Source organism: Thunnus albacares, chromosome 19 (genome assembly GCF_914725855.1).
Source record: "Thunnus albacares chromosome 19, fThuAlb1.1, whole genome shotgun sequence".
Classification (NCBI taxonomy): domain Eukaryota; kingdom Metazoa; phylum Chordata; class Actinopteri; order Scombriformes; family Scombridae; genus Thunnus; species Thunnus albacares.
The window spans coordinates 19554909-19577391 of record NC_058124.1 but is presented as its reverse complement, the minus strand read 5'-3'; the positions used below and the strand labels follow the sequence as shown (position 1 = coordinate 19577391).

The 22483-nt window shown below is 38.6% G+C and overlaps 2 protein-coding genes across 4 annotated transcripts in view; both read right to left on the bottom strand.

The window, feature by feature from the left end:
• The window catches only part of med30 (mediator complex subunit 30), a 38766-nt gene extending 31959 nt beyond the window's left edge, over positions 1–6807 (bottom strand). For all 3 annotated transcript variants that reach the window (XM_044335186.1, XM_044335187.1, XM_044335188.1), the window contains exons 1-3: positions 6703–6807; positions 5821–6088; positions 2069–2227 (exon numbers count right to left, since the gene is read on the bottom strand). In XM_044335186.1, the coding sequence (XP_044191121.1) occupies positions 2069–2227; positions 5821–6000 (339 nt within the window). In that variant the 5' untranslated portion in view covers positions 6001–6088; positions 6703–6807. The remainder of the gene's footprint in view (positions 1–2068; positions 2228–5820; positions 6089–6702) is intronic.
• A 4620-nt stretch (positions 6808–11427) lies between these two features.
• Positions 11428–20505, bottom strand: slc30a8 (solute carrier family 30 member 8). The gene is made up of 9 exons (XM_044336627.1): positions 20097–20505; positions 18068–18234; positions 17469–17615; positions 14896–15049; positions 14527–14696; positions 14084–14196; positions 12917–13022; positions 12636–12770; positions 11428–11993 (listed from the first exon to the last, which is right to left on the bottom strand). The coding sequence occupies exons 1-9, from the start codon at positions 20168–20170 to the stop codon at positions 11848–11850; spliced, it is 1212 nt and encodes a 403-aa protein (XP_044192562.1). The 5' UTR covers positions 20171–20505; the 3' UTR covers positions 11428–11847.
• Positions 20506–22483: the final 1978 nt, after the last annotated feature.

The window sequence follows — 22483 nt, the reverse complement described above, 5'->3', positions numbered from 1 at the left end:
AGCTAGACGGCGTACTGACTCAGAGGGAAAACGTCAGAGTGTGGCCCCTCGTGGACTTGAATTTAGGGGCGGAACTGAAGATGATATAGACGGATATATCATTTGAAATGCTTCTGAGCAACTGTATTATTCAATGTGGAAAATGTACACGGTGGCAGCCATCACAAATTTGTTCCAATTTAAGACTGGTCTCCTCCCACATCCTCCTTTATCCTCAGTAGGAGTCTGGTGAGAGAGATTAGCTCCAAGCCAATCTGTAGAAATTGGGAAGGGACTGCCGCAGTCATAAATCCAATCAAACAGTGGTGGATAGCCTAGCTATAGCCCTGCATGGAGCCTCGACACAGCGCATGTCCAGAGAGTCAGTGTGTGTGTGTGTGTGTGTGTATGTGTGTTGGTAAAATGCCTTTGTGCTAACATGCCACAGTGCACCACATGCATCTCCACGTGTGTATGTTGTACAGTAGATGTTTTGTGTGTGTGTGTGTGGGATACAATTGTGCACACGCATGTCTATTTGCTGTGCGTCTGGGCATGCATGCAGGGATGGAGTGCGGTAGAGCTGAAGTGCTGTGTTGTTCCTGAAGGTGGATGGTGACCGTAACCAGCGGTAAAGAGACTCTGGAGACTCACCTGAAGCAACCAATGAATCTGCTGCGAGCGGAGAAAAGACAGACCTAGAGGGAGTAGGTGAGATAAGAGTCCCCCAGGGTAAATATGTGTGCTTGTGTGTACGGCTGTGTGTGTGTGTGTATGTGTGTGTGTGTGTGTGTGTGTGTGTGTGTGTGTGTGTGAGCAAGGGGAGGGGAACAGGGGGGTGTGGCAGTAACAAATGCCTACTTCCTTTATATTATATTTAAGAGTTTCCTAATTTAGCAGGCATTTTGTGCGAAAAGCTGGGCAATGTGTGGCAGTGGCTGAGAGCACTAAAAAAAAAACAAAAAAAAAACATGGCAAGCAAATACAGAATGTTTTGACGTTTGCATCTGAAGGGATCAATCAATCATTTTAAATTAAAATGTGGCTCAACAGTCCGATAGTTACAGCCAAATCATGTGGGATCTGATTGTACAGTGAGTTGGATGGAGAAATATGGCGGATATATAATATAATAACAGAACAGAAAACCTGTCCTATCTGTTGAAAATGTAGTAAACATGCAAAACATTTTGGAAAATATGACATTAAATACAAGTGGAAATAAAGAAAATGTAAAAATAATTATACCCGTAGTAAGTGATCAGAAGAAATATTTAATCATTATTTCTTTTTAGGTAATAATCACTTTTACATTTGTTGTTGTTACATTTTAAAGTTATTATATTATGTTTTGCCACAATCTCAATCACTAAAGGATTGTGTTGAACCTGCATGATCTTCAGCACCATCCAACTTAAACTTTATGTTGTAACATACTTTTACATGCCACAATGTACAGAAGTTCCACAAGTAATGCATCCGAGTCACAGACAACATGATAAAGTTTTGTGTTCAAACTGGAGATCCCATTGACCTTAACTGTATGGATCCCAGGAGGTATTGCTGGTTTCCTCAGACTGGCAGACCCTGGGTGAGGGTTATATAAATATGGTACTGCACGTCCAAATATTTATGCAACCCTACACACCGGCGTAGTCTTGACGCAAATGCTTTATCACATTCACTTCAAGAATCAGCACATTCCAGCCATTGTACCCTGACTAGTACTTCTTTTGTCTGTCTGTTTTGTTTCATAGGTTATTTTCTTCTGGTTAAAGAAAATTATAGGACTTCTCCAGTCTGATACTTGCTGCGGGCATCAATTGACATGTGTCACATGACCTGTGATGCACTAGAGGACCAAAACATTGCTAATATCCACAGTACAGGTGTGTGACAGAGTGCGGGGTTTTTTTTGGTTCCTTCTCAGTTAAAAGCTTTTGATCCTAGGCAACTTTGACTTTGATCTTGTAGTATTCAAACTGCAAAGTTACCAAGCAACTGATAACATTCCTGTTACAGTTGCCCTCCAATCAGATCAATAAGAGAACATTTTCACTGGACACTCGTCAGGGTTACCAAGACTCACCTCTGGTAATATGGGGTCCAGCCCAGCGCAGTTTTCGTTGCATTTGTCGTAGACGAGGCGCAGCTTGCGGAAGAGCACAGAAAGCATACGTAGGTGTTCCTGGAGTTTTCCCAGCCTGTCCTGGTGGGTGTTTGGATGGTAAGTGACTCCATTAGGCAGCTGAGAAGCACCACAGAGGAAACGCTGTGTTAAGCAAAGTACAGGCCTGCAATTTTGCTAGTGCTAATAAAAAGCAACAGCCATTGATCCCCACTGACTGCCAAAAGCACTACAAAGCCTCTGTTGTTCTCTAGCTGGTAATAGTCCATTAGAAGCCTTCTACTAATGCACAATAGATGCACTTTCATTTACACCGATAATAAAGTGATACTCTCTTTTCTGCTTAAGAATGGGAGCAACTGGGCTGTATGGAAAAATGTTTATGAAACCTGTTTATGAAGTGTTTCCCTGATGCAGCAGCACACTGCCGCTGTAGAATGGTCATTAATATCAATGGGCTACTAATCATTAATATCAATAGGCTACTAATGATTTCCACTCGTACACTGTGCGAGCACGATAACACCCTACGTCGTTGTGGAATTGTTTTGAGTCACTGATATCAAATGCCAGATTCCTTTCTCTCCTCATTCTTCAAAAGGACATAGGGCAGTGTGTAATGTGTGTGCGTAGCGAGTGTGTGGTTGAACGAGCGGCAGAAAAGTGACTGTGAATGCGAGCACAGTGGAGGAAAAGGTTAGCAGTGAGCTGTCAATCTGGCAGTAAATGTACAGCACGGGTTACAGTGTGTCAGTTAATAAATTTCTCAAGACCAAGAAAAGTCATGACGTTGCCACCCCATAGCAGTCAACCTAGGAGGGAAACACTGTTAAGATCTTGTTGCAGTATGTTAACTGGTCATTATGATATTATAAAATCACAATTTAAACTGTCAAACACAATCTCAGCAGCATCAAAAGTTTTACTGCTCCAGCTGCTGCGCTTTGAAAGTTTTCTCTCACTCTCATACTGAGGCCGCAGTGGCTTTTAACTACAATGGGTGTTAAAGAGTAACAAGAGATTTTTTATTTTTTATTGAGAGGATCGACAAGCCTCTGGGGCAGCACTGTCTGATTATTAACATCCTGCATTACATGAAACAAGCCTGCCTTCAGGGCAAGCAAAGGGAAAAGAGAGAGATAGAAACAAAGAAATAGGGGGGAAGACAGACAGACAGACTGATAGAGAGTGGGAGGGAGGCGAGGAAGAGACGCTAGATGAAGAATTTTTATGAGTATAAAGACAGCCTGTGATTTAAAAAAACAAGTCACAACAGTGCTGTTTGTGCATTCTGTGGCTGAGGCGGACTTGTTTGGCCTGTCCCCGGCTGTGATTTTAACAATGTGCAGAAGGATTGTCTCCGAGGAGCAGGCAGACATCCATGATAAACTCGTGCTGACCGTGTCTTCGGGACACAGTCGGAGCTGAACTACATGGGAACTGCAGAGCAAACTGATGATGACTAATGTATAAAAGATGTAAAGAATAATATCCTGAATACAGTGCTTGAGGAATGAACTTGCATAACTTTTTAAAGTCCCCCTCCACTCAAAAAATTGTTTTGCTTATTGTTACTTCACTTGGATGTTTGAGCTTCACTGTGCAGAATGAAAATATAGATTCTGGATTTTTTCAATGTGGGAGAAGGAGTAATGTCATTTGAAGAATTTTAATGAGGTAATTAAACTTTTTTGTAGAAAAACCACATTAAGAGATCAATTGTTATTTTATGTCTTAAAACACGTCTCGAGGGGATCTCGACAGCTGTCTGCCATCATTTGACTGCAGTAAACTTGTGCCCCTACATAAAAATAAGGGACATATTTGAGATATCTGTCTGACTCATAGGGACAGCTAATATTTCAGACAACATACTGTGTGTAATGTGGTCTCTAAGAAAAATGAACTAGTGGGAAAAAGTTAGTCTGTAGCCCTTTACCTATACTGTCTTCTAACTCTAAACATTTGTCATACTGTATTACTGTTAAGAAGTATTATTCTACATAATAACTTCCTGTTATTGCTAGAATTATACCATTGTCATGTAAAACCCTTTGATTCCAACAAGCCGCCCTTACTGTGAGAGATTGAATGTTGCACCTGAACTCTGACTCATTTCATGTCTTACATTGTTATCGTGATTTCTGACAGCAGCTTATACCTTGAGCGACATACTGAACAACACTTCCATCATTTTCTTACCAGCTCAAGCCATTTTCAAATTTGTAGTGAGAAAACTGGATCCATCCATTCACAAGCTTGGCTTCTTTGCACTGGTTGCCATTTTCTTGTTCCTAACATGTCTTGTGTCCTATAACAATAGTCAGGTGCCCAAACGAACATGACACATGTTTTTCTTACTGTAATCATTCCTCCTGCTCATACTGGCCATTAAAGGACCAGTGTGTAAGATTTAGTGGCATCTAATGGAATAGATTTGGCAGAAATGGAATATAATATTCATAAGTATGTTTTCACCTGAAAATAAGAATTGTTGTGTTTTTGTTACCTTAGAGTGAGCCCTTTTTATCTATATAGGGACGGGTCCCCTTTTATGTAGGCTGCCATGTTGCACCACCATGTTTCTACAGTAGCCCAGAACAGACAAACCAAACACTGTCTCTAGAGAGGGCCTTTCACGTTTTTCACAAATTTCGCAGCTACCACAGGCTCTCCTACATGCTTGGAAGGGGAAGGTGAGGTATATTCATTCGGTTGCAATATGCAACCTCACTGCTAAATGCCATTAAATTTTACACACTGATCCTTTAAGAGGTATCTTCATAATGCACTTTCAGTGTAAGTGATGGAGGACAAAATCCAGTCTTCCTCTCGTGCAAAAACGTATTTAAAAGTTTATTTGAAGATTATGAGGCTTCAGTCATCCAAATTAGTCAAATCAATTCAATATCTTTTAAAGTTCCTGTCTTTTTAGTGCCAAATTCCCTCTTTTTGTTACAATCCTCCCACTGCAGCTGAACAGGAAAAACACTGTCTGGCGAGACACAAAGAGGGAATTGTTTACTAAAAAGACTGTGACTGTGGAAGATATCCATTTTATTTGACTAACTCAGACAGCTGAAGCCTCATATTATCTTCAGATTAACTTCAAAATAAATTTTTGTCCAACGAGAGAACTGTGGATTTTGTTCCCCCTCACTTACACTGAAAGAGCATTTGAAGGGGATCTTCTAGAGGTCAGTATGAACAAGAGGAACAGCGAGCAAAACCTGTTTAAATGTTCATTTGGGCAACTGACCATTGTTATGAGACAGACTTGAAAAATTGTGAACCTACCCTTTAATATTCAGTCTGTCTGCTTTGTGACAGTGCATCAAAACATATTTTCAAAGAACTGACTGACTGACTGACAGCTGTATTGTTACTTGCACAATAGTGCTCTGCCATGTTATCATTAGACCTATTATTACTATTTTAGCATATTCTTCTACTCTTTTTTCCTTTCATGTCTAATTGTTGGTTTTTTATGAATACATTCTGCTGCTTTATATTTTATACAGATGTGGTTGATAATAAATATTGCTGTTTTTACTCCTTTGGGTTGGGTTGGGTTGGGACTATGGGACACATAGAAAAAAATATTAAAGACAGAAGAAGGGGGGGAAACAGAAAAGTGAAGGAGGAGTGTAACCTTTCTTCATTAACTAGACTTCTTATGCCAGATTGACAGGCATGTTGGCAGAGAGACAGACCTGCATGTTCCTGAGGAGCTGGAAGATCTCCATGGTCCTGAGCACAATGTCTTGGACCGTCTCCTGGCCGATGCGGCACAACGAGGCCGTGTTGACATCACGTGCTGCCTGTGCCTGCTGCTGTTGCTGCTGAGGCGGCTGCTGCCCGCCAAAGGGCGACACTAGAGGAGGGGTTGTCATGGAGACAGCAGATGAAGATGATGGAGGAGGTTCGGGTCCAGGTGAAGTTACCTGTCAGGCTATTCCACACCAGCACACCCTTACATGCCTTGATGAAGTGTTTGACAGAAGCAGAAGATAAGAAGGGGAAAAGTGAGACAAGTTAATGTAAAACTTGTTCTGATACTAAAAAAAACGGTAGTCACAATATTTTATAAAGATACTGGCATAACATCTAGTATGTTTTATCAGCACAATAAATTGTACTTGACACACAGAAAATGTGGTGGAGCTCTCTAAAAACTTCACAGCTGACATAAATCAGCTAAAACGAAACGCTGTCTAGCTAAGAAAGATTTAACACTGATAAGTCACTGTGCTAACGTTGTAGCCTTCCATATAAGTTGTATTCAGAAGAGGTTCAGAAACTGTTTTACGTGCCTTTACATCAGTTAAAGTATGTTAGATGCTATCCTAAACCTAAAATGCCATACCCAAATGCATTCAGTCAAGTAACGGGTTATTTGACCTAACGATAAGGTAAAATGTAGAAGTGGAGTGGTTGTCACCTAAGCTAAGTGGACAGTCACAGCACACGACACTTCAGCTCTCTCTCGGTTTATTTTTATGTGTCGTTGAACTATTTTGCCACGACGGGACACTTTACATCACAGTGAGTGTTCATATTTATTTAATAACATATTTGACAACGTGTAATGTTACCTGTGTGGCGATAATTTATCTGTTTTGTTGACATGTCAAGTCCCCTGCTCTGCTCCAAGGATGTCAGTTGCCGCAACTATCGCGAGAATACTTCTTGTATTCGGTGACTCGTGGCGGTAATTAATGAAGTAGATTCGCAACTTGAAAGTGGGTTTTTTGTTAATTTGTGTAATTTTTTACGGGAGAATAATATTAAAATTCACACAACTGAAAGATCATATCATTTTATACAAACTGTATTCGATATCTATCTTTTGAATCACGTCCTTTCTTCCAAATACTTCTACATACATGACAACATTACGGTAAAACAAAGCGCACTACAAATTTGTCCAGGCTTCCAGAGTAACAGCGCCGTAGTCTGGTCTATTCTTACATGACAGCCAACAAACACACATCTGACTTCATCAGCCCCAAGCCAATTTACACCACATGATTGCTCCTCATGGGTCATTATAACTTTTTGGTAAGCATTATTCAAATTCATCCCATAACTGGGTATGCTGTGTGTACTCAGTATTAAATGAAATCCTTCAGTGCATCCATCCATCCATTACTTATACTATACAGCTGTGCTTGGATCATTTTGTGAGGCGTCAGAATTCAAATTAATTTGAAATACAAGACGTGTTTTAAATAGACAGTGGGCTATACAAGGCTGCTTCTTCAGCATGTGCTCTGCCATGCAAAATTACTGCTCTGACTTACAGAGACTGGAAATAAGAGCTTTATTGAAAAAAGGAAAGGCTTTGCCTTCAGGCTTGAGTGGGGCTGAAAAAGTAGATTAGGATGCCTATTACTTAATTTACATTATTCATTCAAATTTGGGGTTACAGGCTGGATTTCAATTTCCTTTTATCTGGAACACATTTTGTGTAATAATAACCTAAAGTCATTTCCTTTCTCGTATTCTCTTTCTCTAAAAAAAAAAAAAACACACCCTATCTACAACACGCAACACTGATATGAAAAACACTGTCTCAGGTTCACTTGATTGCCCACAACTTCTTAATTGCAGAAGGAGTGCAGGTTACCTTGCCAGGATGAATGAGCGTTACTCTTACAATCCCCATCTGCCATACCGCCAGACCATCTGAGCTGTGCACATTTAGAAATTAGTTTATCCATAATCATGCAGCCTTCCTGTCTTGCTGGTGTGTTTAATTGGGATGAGGGAGATGTGATGGTGAGTGGGTGGGTGGAGGCAGGTAGTGCGAGGCTGAATTCTACATTTGACATTTGTAAGAATGAATCTTAAAAATAACTACATTCATTCGCACATCACAGTCACGGAAAAGGTTGGAAAATGCAAATGAGGTGTGTCGGTGCATGCTGATTGTGTGTGTGTGTGTGTGTGTGTGTGTGTGTGTGTGTGTATGTTTATCATGTGGGCAGGGCTGAAAAGACAGCTGTCTACAGGCCCATAGCGACTTGAGAGCCCATCTATCATCACTGATTAAAGCGTATAGAGAAGCAGTCAGAATGCATTGATCACATCAAGGCAAGTTGATGGAAAATGCATTGATTTAAAGAGGCTTTTTCATGTCAGTGTAATTGAACCACATTGAGACAAAACATTCTTGTAAATATCAAAGACTGTCATTCAATCACAAGGCAATGTCATCAGAAATATCAAGAGTTTCTTATCATTTTCACCCAACCGTGTGTGGTCACCACAGTCACAGACTTTACCGGAGAGCAGGAGGAAGAAGATTCAAATGAAATATTGAACAAATAGGCAGTGCTGTATCTCATTACCTCTGTGTGTCTCATGCAGCATACTGTAATTGATGTGCTGTTGCATGTAACTGAGGCCTCCAGCATAAAAAACATCACATTACCTTGAGACTGACAGCAGGTTCATAACACTGCATCATCTCATCAATGCTGCAAAAGGCTTGAACCTTGAACATGAAAGGGCGAGAGAGCAAAAGTGAAAGAGAAACAAAGAAGGATGGATGGGTAGTGAATAAAAAAGGCACAGAGGTAAAATAGGTGAGAGTCAGACAGAGAGCAAAAAGTACAGAAACAAAAACCTGAAAGAGTAACAGACAGAACACTTCTTGTGAGGAAACACAAACCGTGTAATAATTATTAGCTGAGGGGGGTATCAGGCCTAAAAACGGATTATCTAGCTACCTAGTGCATTACTCATGCTTTAATTAAATACGCACTGATCTGGTCCCTCCAGGGCTAAGTTCAGATGGAGAGAGAGGGAAGTACAATGGTCTGCTCTGAAGGCAGCAGCAGGCAAAGTCCATTCAGCTGCTGACAGCAAGTTTCACTTCCAAAAGTCTGTAAACACAAGAATGAGATTAGAATAGCTGGAGGTTTGGGATACAGGGATTGTGGGTGTGCATGTGTACTGTAAAAGTGTATGTGAGCAGGCGTGAAAGAAGTACATCAATCAAAAGCCTATTTCATTTAATATCTCAGTAGTAATATTTGTAGAACAATATGTCATAGTCCTATATGCAGTTGTAAGGTACTGTACATACCTGTACATACATATCTATATATTACATTGAAATTACATTTTTTTCATGCCTTTTGAGGATTTTAAGACATTAAACTTGAGCATTTTGAACACCACTTGTGATTGTTTTGTTTAATGTAAAACTAATATCTATTTTGTGTGTAAATGTTGTGTTGTGTATATTTTTACTTTGCGCACAGGCCTAATTTGAAAAAGAGATGATCTAAATTAGATTACCTATTCAAATATTAGTATTATTACTATTTAAAAAAAAAAAAAAAAGAAATACCTCTACATAACTGTTTATATAGAGAGATTTATTGCATAGTGATTCTTTGTGCTCATCTATGCAACTCAAATAAAGCATGTTGTCATACCTATAAAAGACATAACTATGTACTATACTCGCAGTACCACTGTACAGCATATTACTAGACCTGTCATTGTATGTTTTCAGTATGTATGACCCTCTATGTATGTTAAGATTTTAGTTTATAATTATCATGATTTGTAATTTATGGTTTTATTTTTTCTTGTATTTTGTGATTTATGTGACTTATCTGCTGTAACAATTCAATGTAAGTTAATTAATAAGTTACTTTATCTATCTATCTAGATATCTATATGTGTCATAGGAGCAGGTTACCCGTCAAATAAATCACTTTTTATGCAATCATAAAACTAAGTTATATAGACTTTCTACTTGTAGCATCAATGTTTAAACCCTAAAAATCTGTGGTTAGCAGGCTGATCACAACCTCATGGTATGCAGCCAAAAAACAAGTGGAGATCTCAAAGTTAGTTTCCATACATATCGAATATGCCAGTCTAAATTTTGGCGAAATGTGAATAAAATTATGCACAAAACACCTTTAATATTTCCATTTGATGGAATTGTGCAGCCATAAAAACAGGAACAATGTTGTTCTGTCTTGATTGAATATTTCATTGAAGAGCAACAGTAATACAGAATATATATCATACTGTCAGACAGTGTGGAACAAGAAGATTTTTACAACATTAAATCCACTTAAAGGGACAACTATGTAGTTGAACTGGAAGTGAAATCTATAAATTAAAGACTCCATAAGGAAAAATTGACACCGTGAAAGATGGCACATGGACACTTATGTGTCTGTTGTTATTGATGGTGTCCTTGACCATGCTACTGAAGCTCAGGACACCCATGACTCTCACCACAGGAAACCGTAGCATAGAAGATGGTCAAACAGACACTAGTAGTAAACATTTAAGCGTCAATAACATGTCAGGGGCCCCTGGTACCTCAAACATGGTAACCCAGGTCCATTAAAAATCACACAAAGGAGTGGCTGGCTCAAGGTCAAAGAGGTGGGCGACTGTGTACACTTGTTGCCCAGCAACAGAGGAGCATGTTGGTAGTAATGGGTTAACGGGATGCAGTGTTCTGTAACTAAGGATTTTATGACATTGTAAGTCAGACTTTGAAAGCAATACTCTTAGAAGAAAGTATTTGAAAAGAAATATTTTATTGAATAATTCATTTCAGCTTTACCTGTATAAGTGTACAAAGGCAATGAAAAGGCACAGTGATCATGTATTAAAATACAGTACTTCTCAGGTTGCTGGTGTCAAGAGTCCATGCATACAACTATTCATCGGTCAACATTTACATGTACAAGACTCATGTGTGCAAATGGCTGTCTGCATCCTATGTCTTAGGTTGATATAGCTCAAACAAAAATAGGTCTCAGTAAACACATACACGCAACACGGTAGTTAAAGGATAGGTTCACAATTTTTCCAAGTGTCTTAAACCAACAGTCAGGTGCCCATATGAACACTAGAAAGAGGTTTTTCTTGGTAATCATTCCTCCTGTTTATACTGGCTAAATGTGCTTTCAGTGTAAGTGATGGGGGCCAAAATCCACAGTGCATCCACACAGTCATTTTATGCAAAAATGCATTTAAATGTTTATCTGAAGCGTACATGAGGCTTCAGTAATCTGAGTTAGTCATATCCAGGTGATAACTGCCACATTTATAGTCTTTTTAGCATCAAATTCCCTCTGTATGTTTCCTCAGTGTTTCCCTGTTGAGCCGTGGTTGAAGTATAGTAACAAAAAGGACTTTGGCACTAAAAAGACTAATGTTGAAAGATATCTACTTGATTTGACTTCATATTAGCTTCAGATGACTACTATGTCAAGACAGACATGAAGACTTGTGAACCAGTCCTTAAATGTGTGTTTGGGATAGAGAATAAAATATTAAATCAGTGCGCACTTAAAACGCTTGATCAAGTAACAATGTATAGATCGGGAAAAGACAAATATTTATTTTATACAGTGCATAGTGATTTCTGTTTCAACATGAACACACTTAAAAGCAAAGAAAACTCGTGAATATAAAGTTAAAACTTCATACAGGAAGATGAGGAAAGGTAATGTTTCCTATAAAATAATTTCCATCATTAGCCAGCTTGGCTTTCTTTTAGGCACATGCTCGTTATTTTAATATGAACACTTCTTTGGGAAAGTCAGCACAAAAGGCACTTAAGGCACAGTCATATGTCTCACAGTCTTGCGACTCACAGTAAAACAAAAAGACCTCAAGGTCCAATTCACAGTGCAGAACAATTAAATACTGATATCACTGCAGGTTAGGATTTTGATGATTCAGGTGGGTTCCTACATCTTGGGAGCCTCACACAGGGTACATCCAGGCCTCAGGTCGGCCTGTCTCTCCATTTGAATTGTAACAGTGTGGAAGTTGTAGGAGGAGAAACAAGCCTGTGTCATTTCTCTTAAAACTGTCTGAGCATCCACTGATTCGTCTGCAGAAGAGAGGGGAAGACAATGTAAATTAGCAATCACCAATGTGAAAAAGTACTGAGTAACACTAGCAGCCCCATGAGGCTGTAATGACTAGAGTGAAAAGAAAACTGTTTTTCTTTGAGTCTTTCCAATTGTAACAGGAAAAAAATGCCTGAGGGTAACGCCAGAGGAAAGTTACCTTAGTCAAAATGGTATATTATCTGTAACGTGACCATTTTATAGGACATCAGGCTAAGCATTCATCAGTCTTTGAGCTGACATTGCTAAAACACCCTTGCTAACGTTAGCGTTAGCTGGCTAATGTAACAGCGTTACAGTGAGATGGCATTCATTGAGTGTAAACAAACTAACAGACACACACCCCTAAAATGATTCATGCTGTGAATATGGAAGTAAACCATTACCTATTTATTTACCTATTTTAATCCACTGTGTGTGTTATAAAACTTTCTAGCTAGAAACTTTTTTGGCTCATGCGCCAGGCGGGAAACTTTCATTTGACAGAATAAGCACCAGCTTTGAGTCCGGTATCTAGTTCTTATAATACATCCATGACTAAAACACAGAATGTAAAATATGGTCTCCAGACAGAGAACACAAGAGAATATACTTTGCATTTTTGTTTGGTGGTTTCCTCTCACCTATGGCTACATGTGCAGACATTACAGCCTGGTTGACGGTGAGGGCCCAGATGTGAAGGTTGTGGACCGCTGTCACCCCCTTCACCTTTAACAGACCATCCCGGACTTCACTAAAGTTCACCCCTGCTGGAGTGCCTGAGACATAGACGGAAAAGGGAAAGAGGAGGATGGTAAGTAGACAGTAAGAAAATGGTCAAAAAGAGCGAGACTGTGCTGCAAAACTGTGCAAAAAACATTGCATGTTGACAGCGTTTCTTAAGGTCCGGGAAGAACAACCTCACCTTCCATCAGGACAAGCAGGATATCTCTCATGATTGTGAAGGTGGTGCACAAGACTAATATGGAGAATAGGAAGGTGCAGATGGGGTCAGCAATCTTATATTCAGGCTGAAAGAAACATAATACAGAAAATTAAGTTTAAATATTATCTGACATGCTTCTCATCTTTGTAACAAAATTATTTGGTTGCTTTTGCACAAGATTAGCATTTCTCAAAAAGCATAAAATCCTGATGACAAACAATCTGAAACCCTTTCTTCTGTGAAACTGTTAAGAAAAGCAAAAGTTTGGTGGATGGAGCGCAATATTGAAGGACACAGGACGGTGACATTGTATTTAGTATTTCTTATAGTGAAGCTCATAATATTTGCTGTAATGACTGCCTAGGGAGAGGATCAGCAGCACACTGAAATCATTGAGTATTCTGCAGACAGACACTGTGAGCACCAAAACAGCATGTGGACAGAAAATACAACACCATCTTTCCTGCTGAGAACAGCAACAGCCTTTGTTCAACATTCCTCAAGGGTGAGCATGTTTTTAGCACTGAGAATACAGAAGATTGAAGGTTAGAAGCTAAAAATGATTCAGGAATCAATAAAAAGAGAGCTACGCTGCAGTAGTCTCACACTAACAAAGGCTAGGTTTTAAATAGCCTTAAAAATACAATTAATATCAATAATACATCATTTTTGGCTGTTATTGTTACAGATTACTCCTTTTTTATTATTGGATCATCAATACGTAGAATGCAATATATGTAATTTCTATTAATGTGATATATAAAAAAGGCCTGTGATTATCCAGAAATGTATTACATAATCTGGGTTTATTACACATTCTATATTTTTAAATGTGTCACATTAACTGATTACATTTTGAAAAGCTATTATATGAGTTCGTAAAGACTATTTCTGTGCACAGACTGATGAAGCAAAATGTTTAATTCCTGGGTCACTTATCGTTTTATTGGGAAGGAAATTACTATATAAAATTAGCCAAGATGTGGGAAACTATTTTGATAATCTTGCTCACTTTGCCCAATTCACATTCTGTTGCAAGTACTAAGTAAATGATTCCTGAACATTCATTATTAGTAATAATAATAAAAAAAATATTGATAATTTATTGCTCCTTTCATCCTGTGTGCACACATAGAGACTCCTAACCTTGAAGAAGATAATGATGGCACTGACGAGTACGCTGACGCTCTGGAGAAGATCTCCCACCACGTGTACGAAGGCTGCTCGCACGCTGGCATTGGCCTGCTGAGCTCTACGCCCTGACAGGAAAAAAAAAACAAAAAAAAAAAAAAACAGGACAGTAATTAAGTAAGCCTACATGCTTAAAGCTAATTATACTTGGATTATGATTCATTATGTACTCCATTATAATGACATTATAATGCCCCCTCCCACAGTGCCTATTCAGTCATATTTCAGAATAGTGTGCATGCAGGATTAAACACTTAATATTTCATGGTTTAATAGCCAACGATGAGCACATTTGAGATGAGAGTGACCATTACAACCAGAGTGACCACTGAAACTGACTTAAGTTTTACCAGCTCTTCGGAAACCAGCATCTGAACCTTCAAACCCTGGCAACATACCTTGCTCAGCTCCTTTTTGCTCCACATCATTATTCGAATGGGTGTGGTTTGAATTATTCGAATGGGTATGGTTTGATTCTTGTCCTTTCTTGTGACTGTGACCATGACCATGTGAAGTGAGTCCCCCATGACTGTGACCATGGCCGGATTGGTGAAGGGTGAGGGCCATACTGTTGAAAGAGGGTTAACTCAAGTAAGTATGAGTTAGGAGGCGTTTTGGCAACATATTATTACACATTGCCAAATGTCTTCAAGAGTTAATGAAATTAGATTTATCTCTGTTACTGCTTGAATTAAATCATAAATATTCAGCACACTGTACAGCGATCAAAGCTGTATAAACGAGAACCGGGTGTGTATTTTACTCACATAATATTGGCCAGCACAGCACAACCAGAGGTAACAAGCATGAGCATGCCATCGATGGTGTAGTCGTCGTTGATGAGGCGCTCTACAGCCAGGTAAACCAACACTCCCGTTACCAGCCAGATGGTTAAAACTGACAGCAGCGCACCCAGGATCTCTGCATGGATGAAGAGATGAAGACAGTGAGAGTGAGAGAAATGAATCAGGATGAAATACAACAAGAACTCTGGTGACACACTGATTGAAATAAATAATAATAGAAATAAATAATAAATAATAGAAAAAAGCAACAGAAAATGCCTTGAATTGTTATGTATCACGAGTTAAGAAAACAGCACACACCATGTTCCAGTTTAGGGGTGAACCAATTATTAGTTCAGCGCTGATCAATAAACTCACAGTGAAGTCTTATCTTAGAATTTTCAGTACAGAAAATAATTAAACACTAACTAATTGAGCACTGAAGGTCTTCTCTTGTTTGACATTAAACAAAACTATCCACAGTGGAGGAGACTCAAAAACTTCAGCTTCCACGTGAATCATCATCCACTACACATGACCGTCTGTGGTTTTATTAAAAGTGAAAAGCTAAATTTGTTTTAACAGTTTTAACATGTCTGACCTTTCCCTTCAGTTAGCATAGCCAGACTTACTTGCTGGGAGGCTGCTGAGCCCAAATTAACCCTCACACTTTTTTTGCATTGCAAACATATACTGGAATACTACCTCGTCCTAGATTTACTGTGTAGTAAGTTGATTGAACATATTAATTTAGGGATATGCAACATAAAAGCACACTCTTTAAAAAAAAAAAAGTCCAATAAATGACACTGAGCCTCACTGGATGTCAGCAAACAACTATTTGCTATGTAAAGATATAGTGGAGTAATGGCGTCCTGAGCAGAGAATGAAGTCACACTCCCTGTGTGTGGTGTTATTCAAGCTTCTCTGTTCTTTGTTTTGGTGGCCACACCACCACGCGTGCATATGAGTCCCTCCTTGTCCTCCATGTCCGTTTCCAAGGTGGTGGCTGCGTCACAAACTTTCTCAAATTACAGCTAAACAGTACCCTAAAATATGTTCCTGAAAACATTTGAGGCAAGAAGAAATAGGCAATGCACTAACAGAATCTTGATCCATATTTGATCAGCATGCTTAGTTTGACAGTTTGATTTGAGTTTCATGAGTTGTTGGCTTTTTTTTTTTTTTTTTTCAACTTTATTGAGTAAACGACACACACGTTTGTTTTGGTGTGAGATGTTGGTGCTATAGTGTGACATCTAGTGGCTGAATGTCATGTATTGCGACTTTAAGAAAGGGCCTGAAGATCGGATAATGTTTGAGTTTGATTTTGAAGTATGTTATTTTGAATTATGAAATATTTATTAATTCAAGAAAACTGGTCATAAGGAGCCTTAAGCATAATATGGTTGATATGGATGATATTATTACCCGATACTCACCTGTATAGGTACTAATTGTGTGACGTGATTCTGCTGTGTTCCTCCTGCTCTGCCAGTCTATAAGTAGGTCATTGATTTGTTGGCTGTCAGGTTAGATCACGGAAAGCAACAGTTTTCTGACTGCGCACATAAGTTGTAATCATTTAAGAGTCCTGTTTTCAATCTTATTGTTTTATTTGAAAAGTCAACTGTAAAAGTTTATATCTCGGTGCGTGCTTTACAAGTGTTGGTTACTCCCCCTAACTGCTGGTGGTTAAAATTAGTTTGGTTGATTGGCCACTACAGATAAACTAGCACAGATCAGCTGATACACAGGAAGTGTGGAGATTTTAGGGGCCCCTGAAGTTCCCTTAATAGTGTCTTTAAAGTTACTCTCTAGCAAGCAAGAAACACTGTCTAGTAGGCTAATTAACTATCATAACCAACCTACAAGTAGCTTTCAATTTAGTAAGAAAGTGGACAGTAAGGAGATAGATCTTAGTGTTTTGTAAGAGATGAAAAATATCAAGCAAAGGAACATAAATGTAAACTAATAAAATCACAAAATTTTTTTAAAAAGCCTATATTGCAAATATATTGCTCATCAGAAATTCAAATTCTAGATTATTAGTACTGAACACAAAATCCTGTATCAGTCTATCTAGGGCTGCAACCAACGATTGTCATTATTGATTAATCTGCCAATTATTTTTTCAATTAATGGATTTGTTTCATCTATAAAATATTGAAAAGGGCCTGCCTCAAGGTGACCTCTTCAAATTACTTGTTTATTCCAAAAAACAATCCAAAACCCAAAGATATTAAATTTACAATCATATAAAACAGAGAAAAGTAGCAATTCCTCACATCCGAGAAGGTCTGAACCAAGAAATGTTTGATATTTTTGCATAAAAATAACTTTTAAAACAATGAATCGATTATCAAAAAAGTTGATTATTAATTTTCTGTCAATTAATTAACTATTCATCTCAGCTATCTATGGCTGACTATTAATACCAAAAACTACAGGATAAAGGATTTCATGTTGGTGGATTAAGCATCACAGAAAATGTTTCTAATGCTGCTTTGAACTCTGACAGCAGCTCCTAACAGATAAACGTTGTTACACTGTACCTGCACGATGCCAGCCGAAGCTGAGCCTGCGTGTGGCAGGTCTAGAGGAGAGCCAGAGGGATAACAGGCTGATGATGAAGCTGGTGAAGTCCACCAGCAAGTGGGCGGCGTCCGTCATCACTGCCAGGCTCCCTGCAAAATACCCACCTGCAGAAAGAAAGAGACAGTTACTGAAATGCTAGATTTACACTTGTGTGGAAAAAAATAAATATTACGAGTAACAAAAAAAGAGAAACGGTGAAAAGAAGTTAATGAACCACAAGAAGTTCTCAAAAGAATGGATGATGGTGCAAAGGCAAGGGAAAGAAAAGGAACAAAGAAACAAGAACATGGAAGAGAAGAGAACTGGAGGAAGTGAAAATAGACAATGACGGAAGGAAGACAAAAAAGTCAGAAGTAGGAGAAAAGGTGACAAAAAGAAGAAGTGACTAATCAATATCTTAACAACTAATCATCAGCCATTACAGACTGATTTACACTAGTGTACTGATCTCGTAGTGGATGATACACTGGCTCCGAAAGTGTGAAAAAGAAAGAAGACATAGAGCAAGGAATCGGGCGTAAAGATTCAAGAAAGCGTGAAAAACATAATGACTCACCGAGGATTTCGCCGACCATGAAAATCAGGCAGACGACAGAGACCACATACAACCTTTTCCTAGCAACTTTCTTCTCTCTCTCGCGATCCTCCTGTGCGTGGCTGTTGTCATGGCAATGTTTGATGCCATTGGTGCCGTCTCTCTGTAATACCTCTTGGCTGTGCGTGCTGGAGTAATATAAAAAAAATCAGAGCAAATGCATTCAAGTGGCAGGTACTGTAAAAGCACATAGAGGACCAATGTCTTATTTATTATTATTATTATTATTATTTTTGTCATCTACGACTGATTTTTTTAACACTTCTTTAGGGCTGCAAGAAAATATTTTCATTACTGATTAATGTGTAAATCAATTTTTCACTTTATCAATTAACTGTTTCGCCTTTTAACAAGTTCCCAGTGTCCAAGGTGTTGTCTTCAAATCACTTATTTTGTGTGAAAAAGTCTTAAATCCAAAAAGATATTCAATATACAGTGATATAAAACAGAGAAAAGGAGCAAACTGTCACATTAATGAAGGTGGAACTAGCAAAGTTAAGGCATTTTTTACATATGACTTGAAAAATTGATCAGAAGTTGTAGTTACTTTACATGTCAATGTGACGCCATGTTTTACCCAATAATCTATAGTCTTTTCATACAATAGCTCTCTCAGTTGTGTTTACAGTGTCCATTATTCATCATTGTTCTTAGAATTTAAGTCAAATTAATTTCTACATTGAGCTTATCTCAGGGGAGGCGTTCTCTTACCTTAGAGGGACTAACCAGATGACCTCAGAGAATGGATAAAATACAATCTAGTTTTATTTAGGTTTTACAATAATATGAGAATTACAAGTTATAAAAAGTAAAATACAAAGAATAATTGTAAAATTTATTTTAAAAAAAAAAAGGGGGGGGAAAAAATATACCCTCTGTAGGGTTTAAAAGACTCAAGGCCCCGAGACCTATTTGGTTTCTACTTTTATATTATTCGTCTTCCAGCTTCTTTCATCTCGAAATCCATATATGTTTAACAACCAGAACATCATCAATCTATTGGATATTTCCTTGTTTGTGTTGTACATCACAATTCATAGAACTCCTAACACAATAATACATATTTACATGTGTAGGTCTTAATGTTAAAAAGGTCAAAGATGTGGAGTCAAAGGTTCCGAGGTGTCAGTCAGGTGCAGAAACCACAGCTCACTCCGCAGGCCACACCCGCTTCTTGCTGTTCATACAAGTCGTAGACGTGTTAAATTTGTGTAAGAGCAGGTTTGTGTAAGAGTCCAGCTGCAGCTTCATGTATTTGTTAATTGTCCATTTTTAATTCAATTATTATAGAAAATTATTTGAGAGGTAGGTGTGGGTGGGGTGTGTCTCGGGCATAACAGAGTTAAGAATTGAATTTAAATCCATCTATTGTATAAAAAAAATGAAAAGGGGAAAAACTAGAAATGTGTCTATTTAGTTGTTGAGTGACAAGATCAAGCTTTATGATAAACGTCATGTTCACCCACATGAGTCATTCAGTTTTCAGCACCTCTGCTGGCTGTTACTTTTAATCCTAGAAAAGCAGGCTACTTTACGAAATTACGACACAATCTTCTATCTTGCACACATCCCCCTCTGCGCTGTAAAATGTGCCAGTGATGACCGGATAAGCACTGAAAACCCAAGCGCAAAAAGCGGTCAACACAGCTGACTGGGCTGCACGTTTGCGCACTGCTAATCCCAGTACACCCACAGACCAGTCCCGTGTGGAAAACCAGTAGAAACAAAAGAACGTGAGCAAAGACACTGCCCACAGCACAAACACCATCAACTAAGGAAAGTTTTCTTTCCACAATAGATTAACAAAAAAAAAATCATTTCACACTATATGTGATGAATGTGACACTTAGGCACACTGATTAGCTAACAAATATACATGTATAGGAATTATCTTCTAACACAAGATAAACAAAGGATTACAAATTCTTCTGTTCCATTTTTAAATTAAAAAATTTGGCGCAAATGTAAGAAATAAAAAATGAAAATTCACCTTCCCACATTGTTGTACGTGTTCTTCACCTCTGTCACCAGGGGAACCCTCTCTGGATCCTTGTTCCTGAACATGACTGAATATCACAGCTAAAGAAAATCCTCAAACTCAAAAAAACAAAACAAAACAAAACAAAACACTAAAATAAGTCTAATTTAACTTAACAGTTAATGTACTGGTGCTATTTATACAAGCGTAATTTCTACAACTTGTTAAGTCTCCTCTATTGTCTCCTCCTTGGAAAGAGTCTCAGCAGCTACTGGACATCCTCCCAAACCAACCGGGGTGCAAACAACTAAATATTTGATGCAGCCTTGTGACTACAGCTGTTTGCACCGTGTGCAAATGAGCGGCCGCCTGCAACGCCTCAGAGTTCAGTGATGAGAGAGGAGGTGACAGACGATCAGCAGAGATCCAAAACAGAGATAAAAAATGAAGACATTAGTGCCAAAATATCACTGGATAAAGTGTTGGTGAAGAAAACCTGTAAAGCTCGACAGCTGGGATTAAGATGCTGTTTAAGAGGGAATTTAAGACCCTATTGTAGTCCTGTAATGTAAACATTCATGAAAGTTTTGAGTAATTAGTTGATTGAGTGCACACTGCGCATCAAAATCTGCGTGCGCTCCTCTTCAGTCAGCCCAGAGCAGCCCCCTTTGGACCCGCCCACCTCATTTAACCAGCCGGCACTCCGTGATTATACAATCAAACTACAGAGTGCCGTGCGCTCTTTTCCTGTGTTAACTTATCTGGCACTATCACATGGCCATTAATTAATGAATTGTGCAAGAATTACTTAATCATGGCTGGTGTGAAAGTTACTAATTCTTCGATTTTGTGTTTTCTATGCTTTTCGAAAAGTAGAGCATCTATATGTCTATAAATCTACCTATAATTAAGTAATTCTTATTTTGAAGGCTGTTTAATTTTCATTAATTGATATAAGTAGTTTTGCATTTCATATTTTCATTTTAAAATGTCTGTAAAAATGGCGACACGAGGGTCTACATGCCAGGAAACACGCTGAGCAGGCTGTTTTTTTTTTAAAGTTTGACAGTCTGAGTTTCAGCTATAGGGAACTGTGTAGTAAGATCATCTCTGCAGCTCTGGATGAGAAGCAGTTGTTTTAATATTTCGTTACTGAAATCTACCACAAGGTGGAGACGATGGGCCATCTACAATACGTGTCATACAGCAAGTCATGAACAAAGAATAAGTGCTATGAAGTTCTAAGAAGATGCCACAATGTTGATGAATTTCTACATTAATTATTATTCATTTATATGGTTAAGAAAGGCCAGTGAAAGTGTGTTTTCCAATTGGGTGCTCAAACTCAAAAATACAAATCAGTTCAAAAGTCATCACCATTATCATCATCATGTCTGATGCATTCCAGCCTTCCTCAGAGCAGCCTATAGCCGAAACACATCAGACATGATATAAGGTGCCACTTTTTCCCATTTTTGAACTCATGAATGTATTTGTCAGACTGTTTGGGTGCTCACCTGTTCAGAGATTTTGGATCTATCTACAGGTGTTTGGTTTAATCCGGTTTGAACTTATGTAAACCCAAACCCATCAAACCATCTCAAACCATCTCCGTCTCTTCATCTCTACTGTGTAGTTCAACTTGACAAACACGTCTCTTTTCTATGCACAGCAGTAACGAACAGTGGATGTAAACTCAAACTTTGCAAGCTTTCACAAAGACATACTGTTAAATCTTTCCATTTTCTATCATTTTGGTTTAATTTGATTGAAGCAGACACCTGCATATACTTGTTATTCTTCACGTGGATGGAGATGAGTTCCTTTTCTGTTCCAAAACATTAAGCTTAAAATAGACTGAGGGAAAAAAATAAAGAAAAAAAGAAATGCCAATTGCAGAAAAATAGTTGTCACTAATCCACTCATTCAAAAAGTTACGTGTGACGTTGCTGCTCATACCGCTTCCATCAGTGCTTTCAGTTCCATTGAAAGCAGTTTTAAGAAGATGAGACAGACGTACAATGGGACATAAAGGCAGTTTGTCTTATTCCTTTTGAGAGTAGTGACGTTTATTTTCTTGAAGAGGTCTAAAAGTGGAGCCTGATTGACTCTAAAAATAGCTTTCAATGTGTCGGGGCTATTTTCAGTCGACAGCGTCTGTGGACTCTAGAAAGTGGGCCTGTATGTGTTTGGTTTGCCAAGGCGTTGTGTGTGTGTGTGAATAGATGATGCAGTGGGTTGCCAGGGGCTGCAGAGTGAGGGGAAAATGGAACGAGAAGGGTTAGTTACACATGGCTGTTCACACTGTTCTTAAAAACCCTGACCCTGCAACGGGCCACTCACCAGGGTCCATGAGAGCTCTACTTACACTGCCGGGCTGTTTGTGCATGTTTGTACAT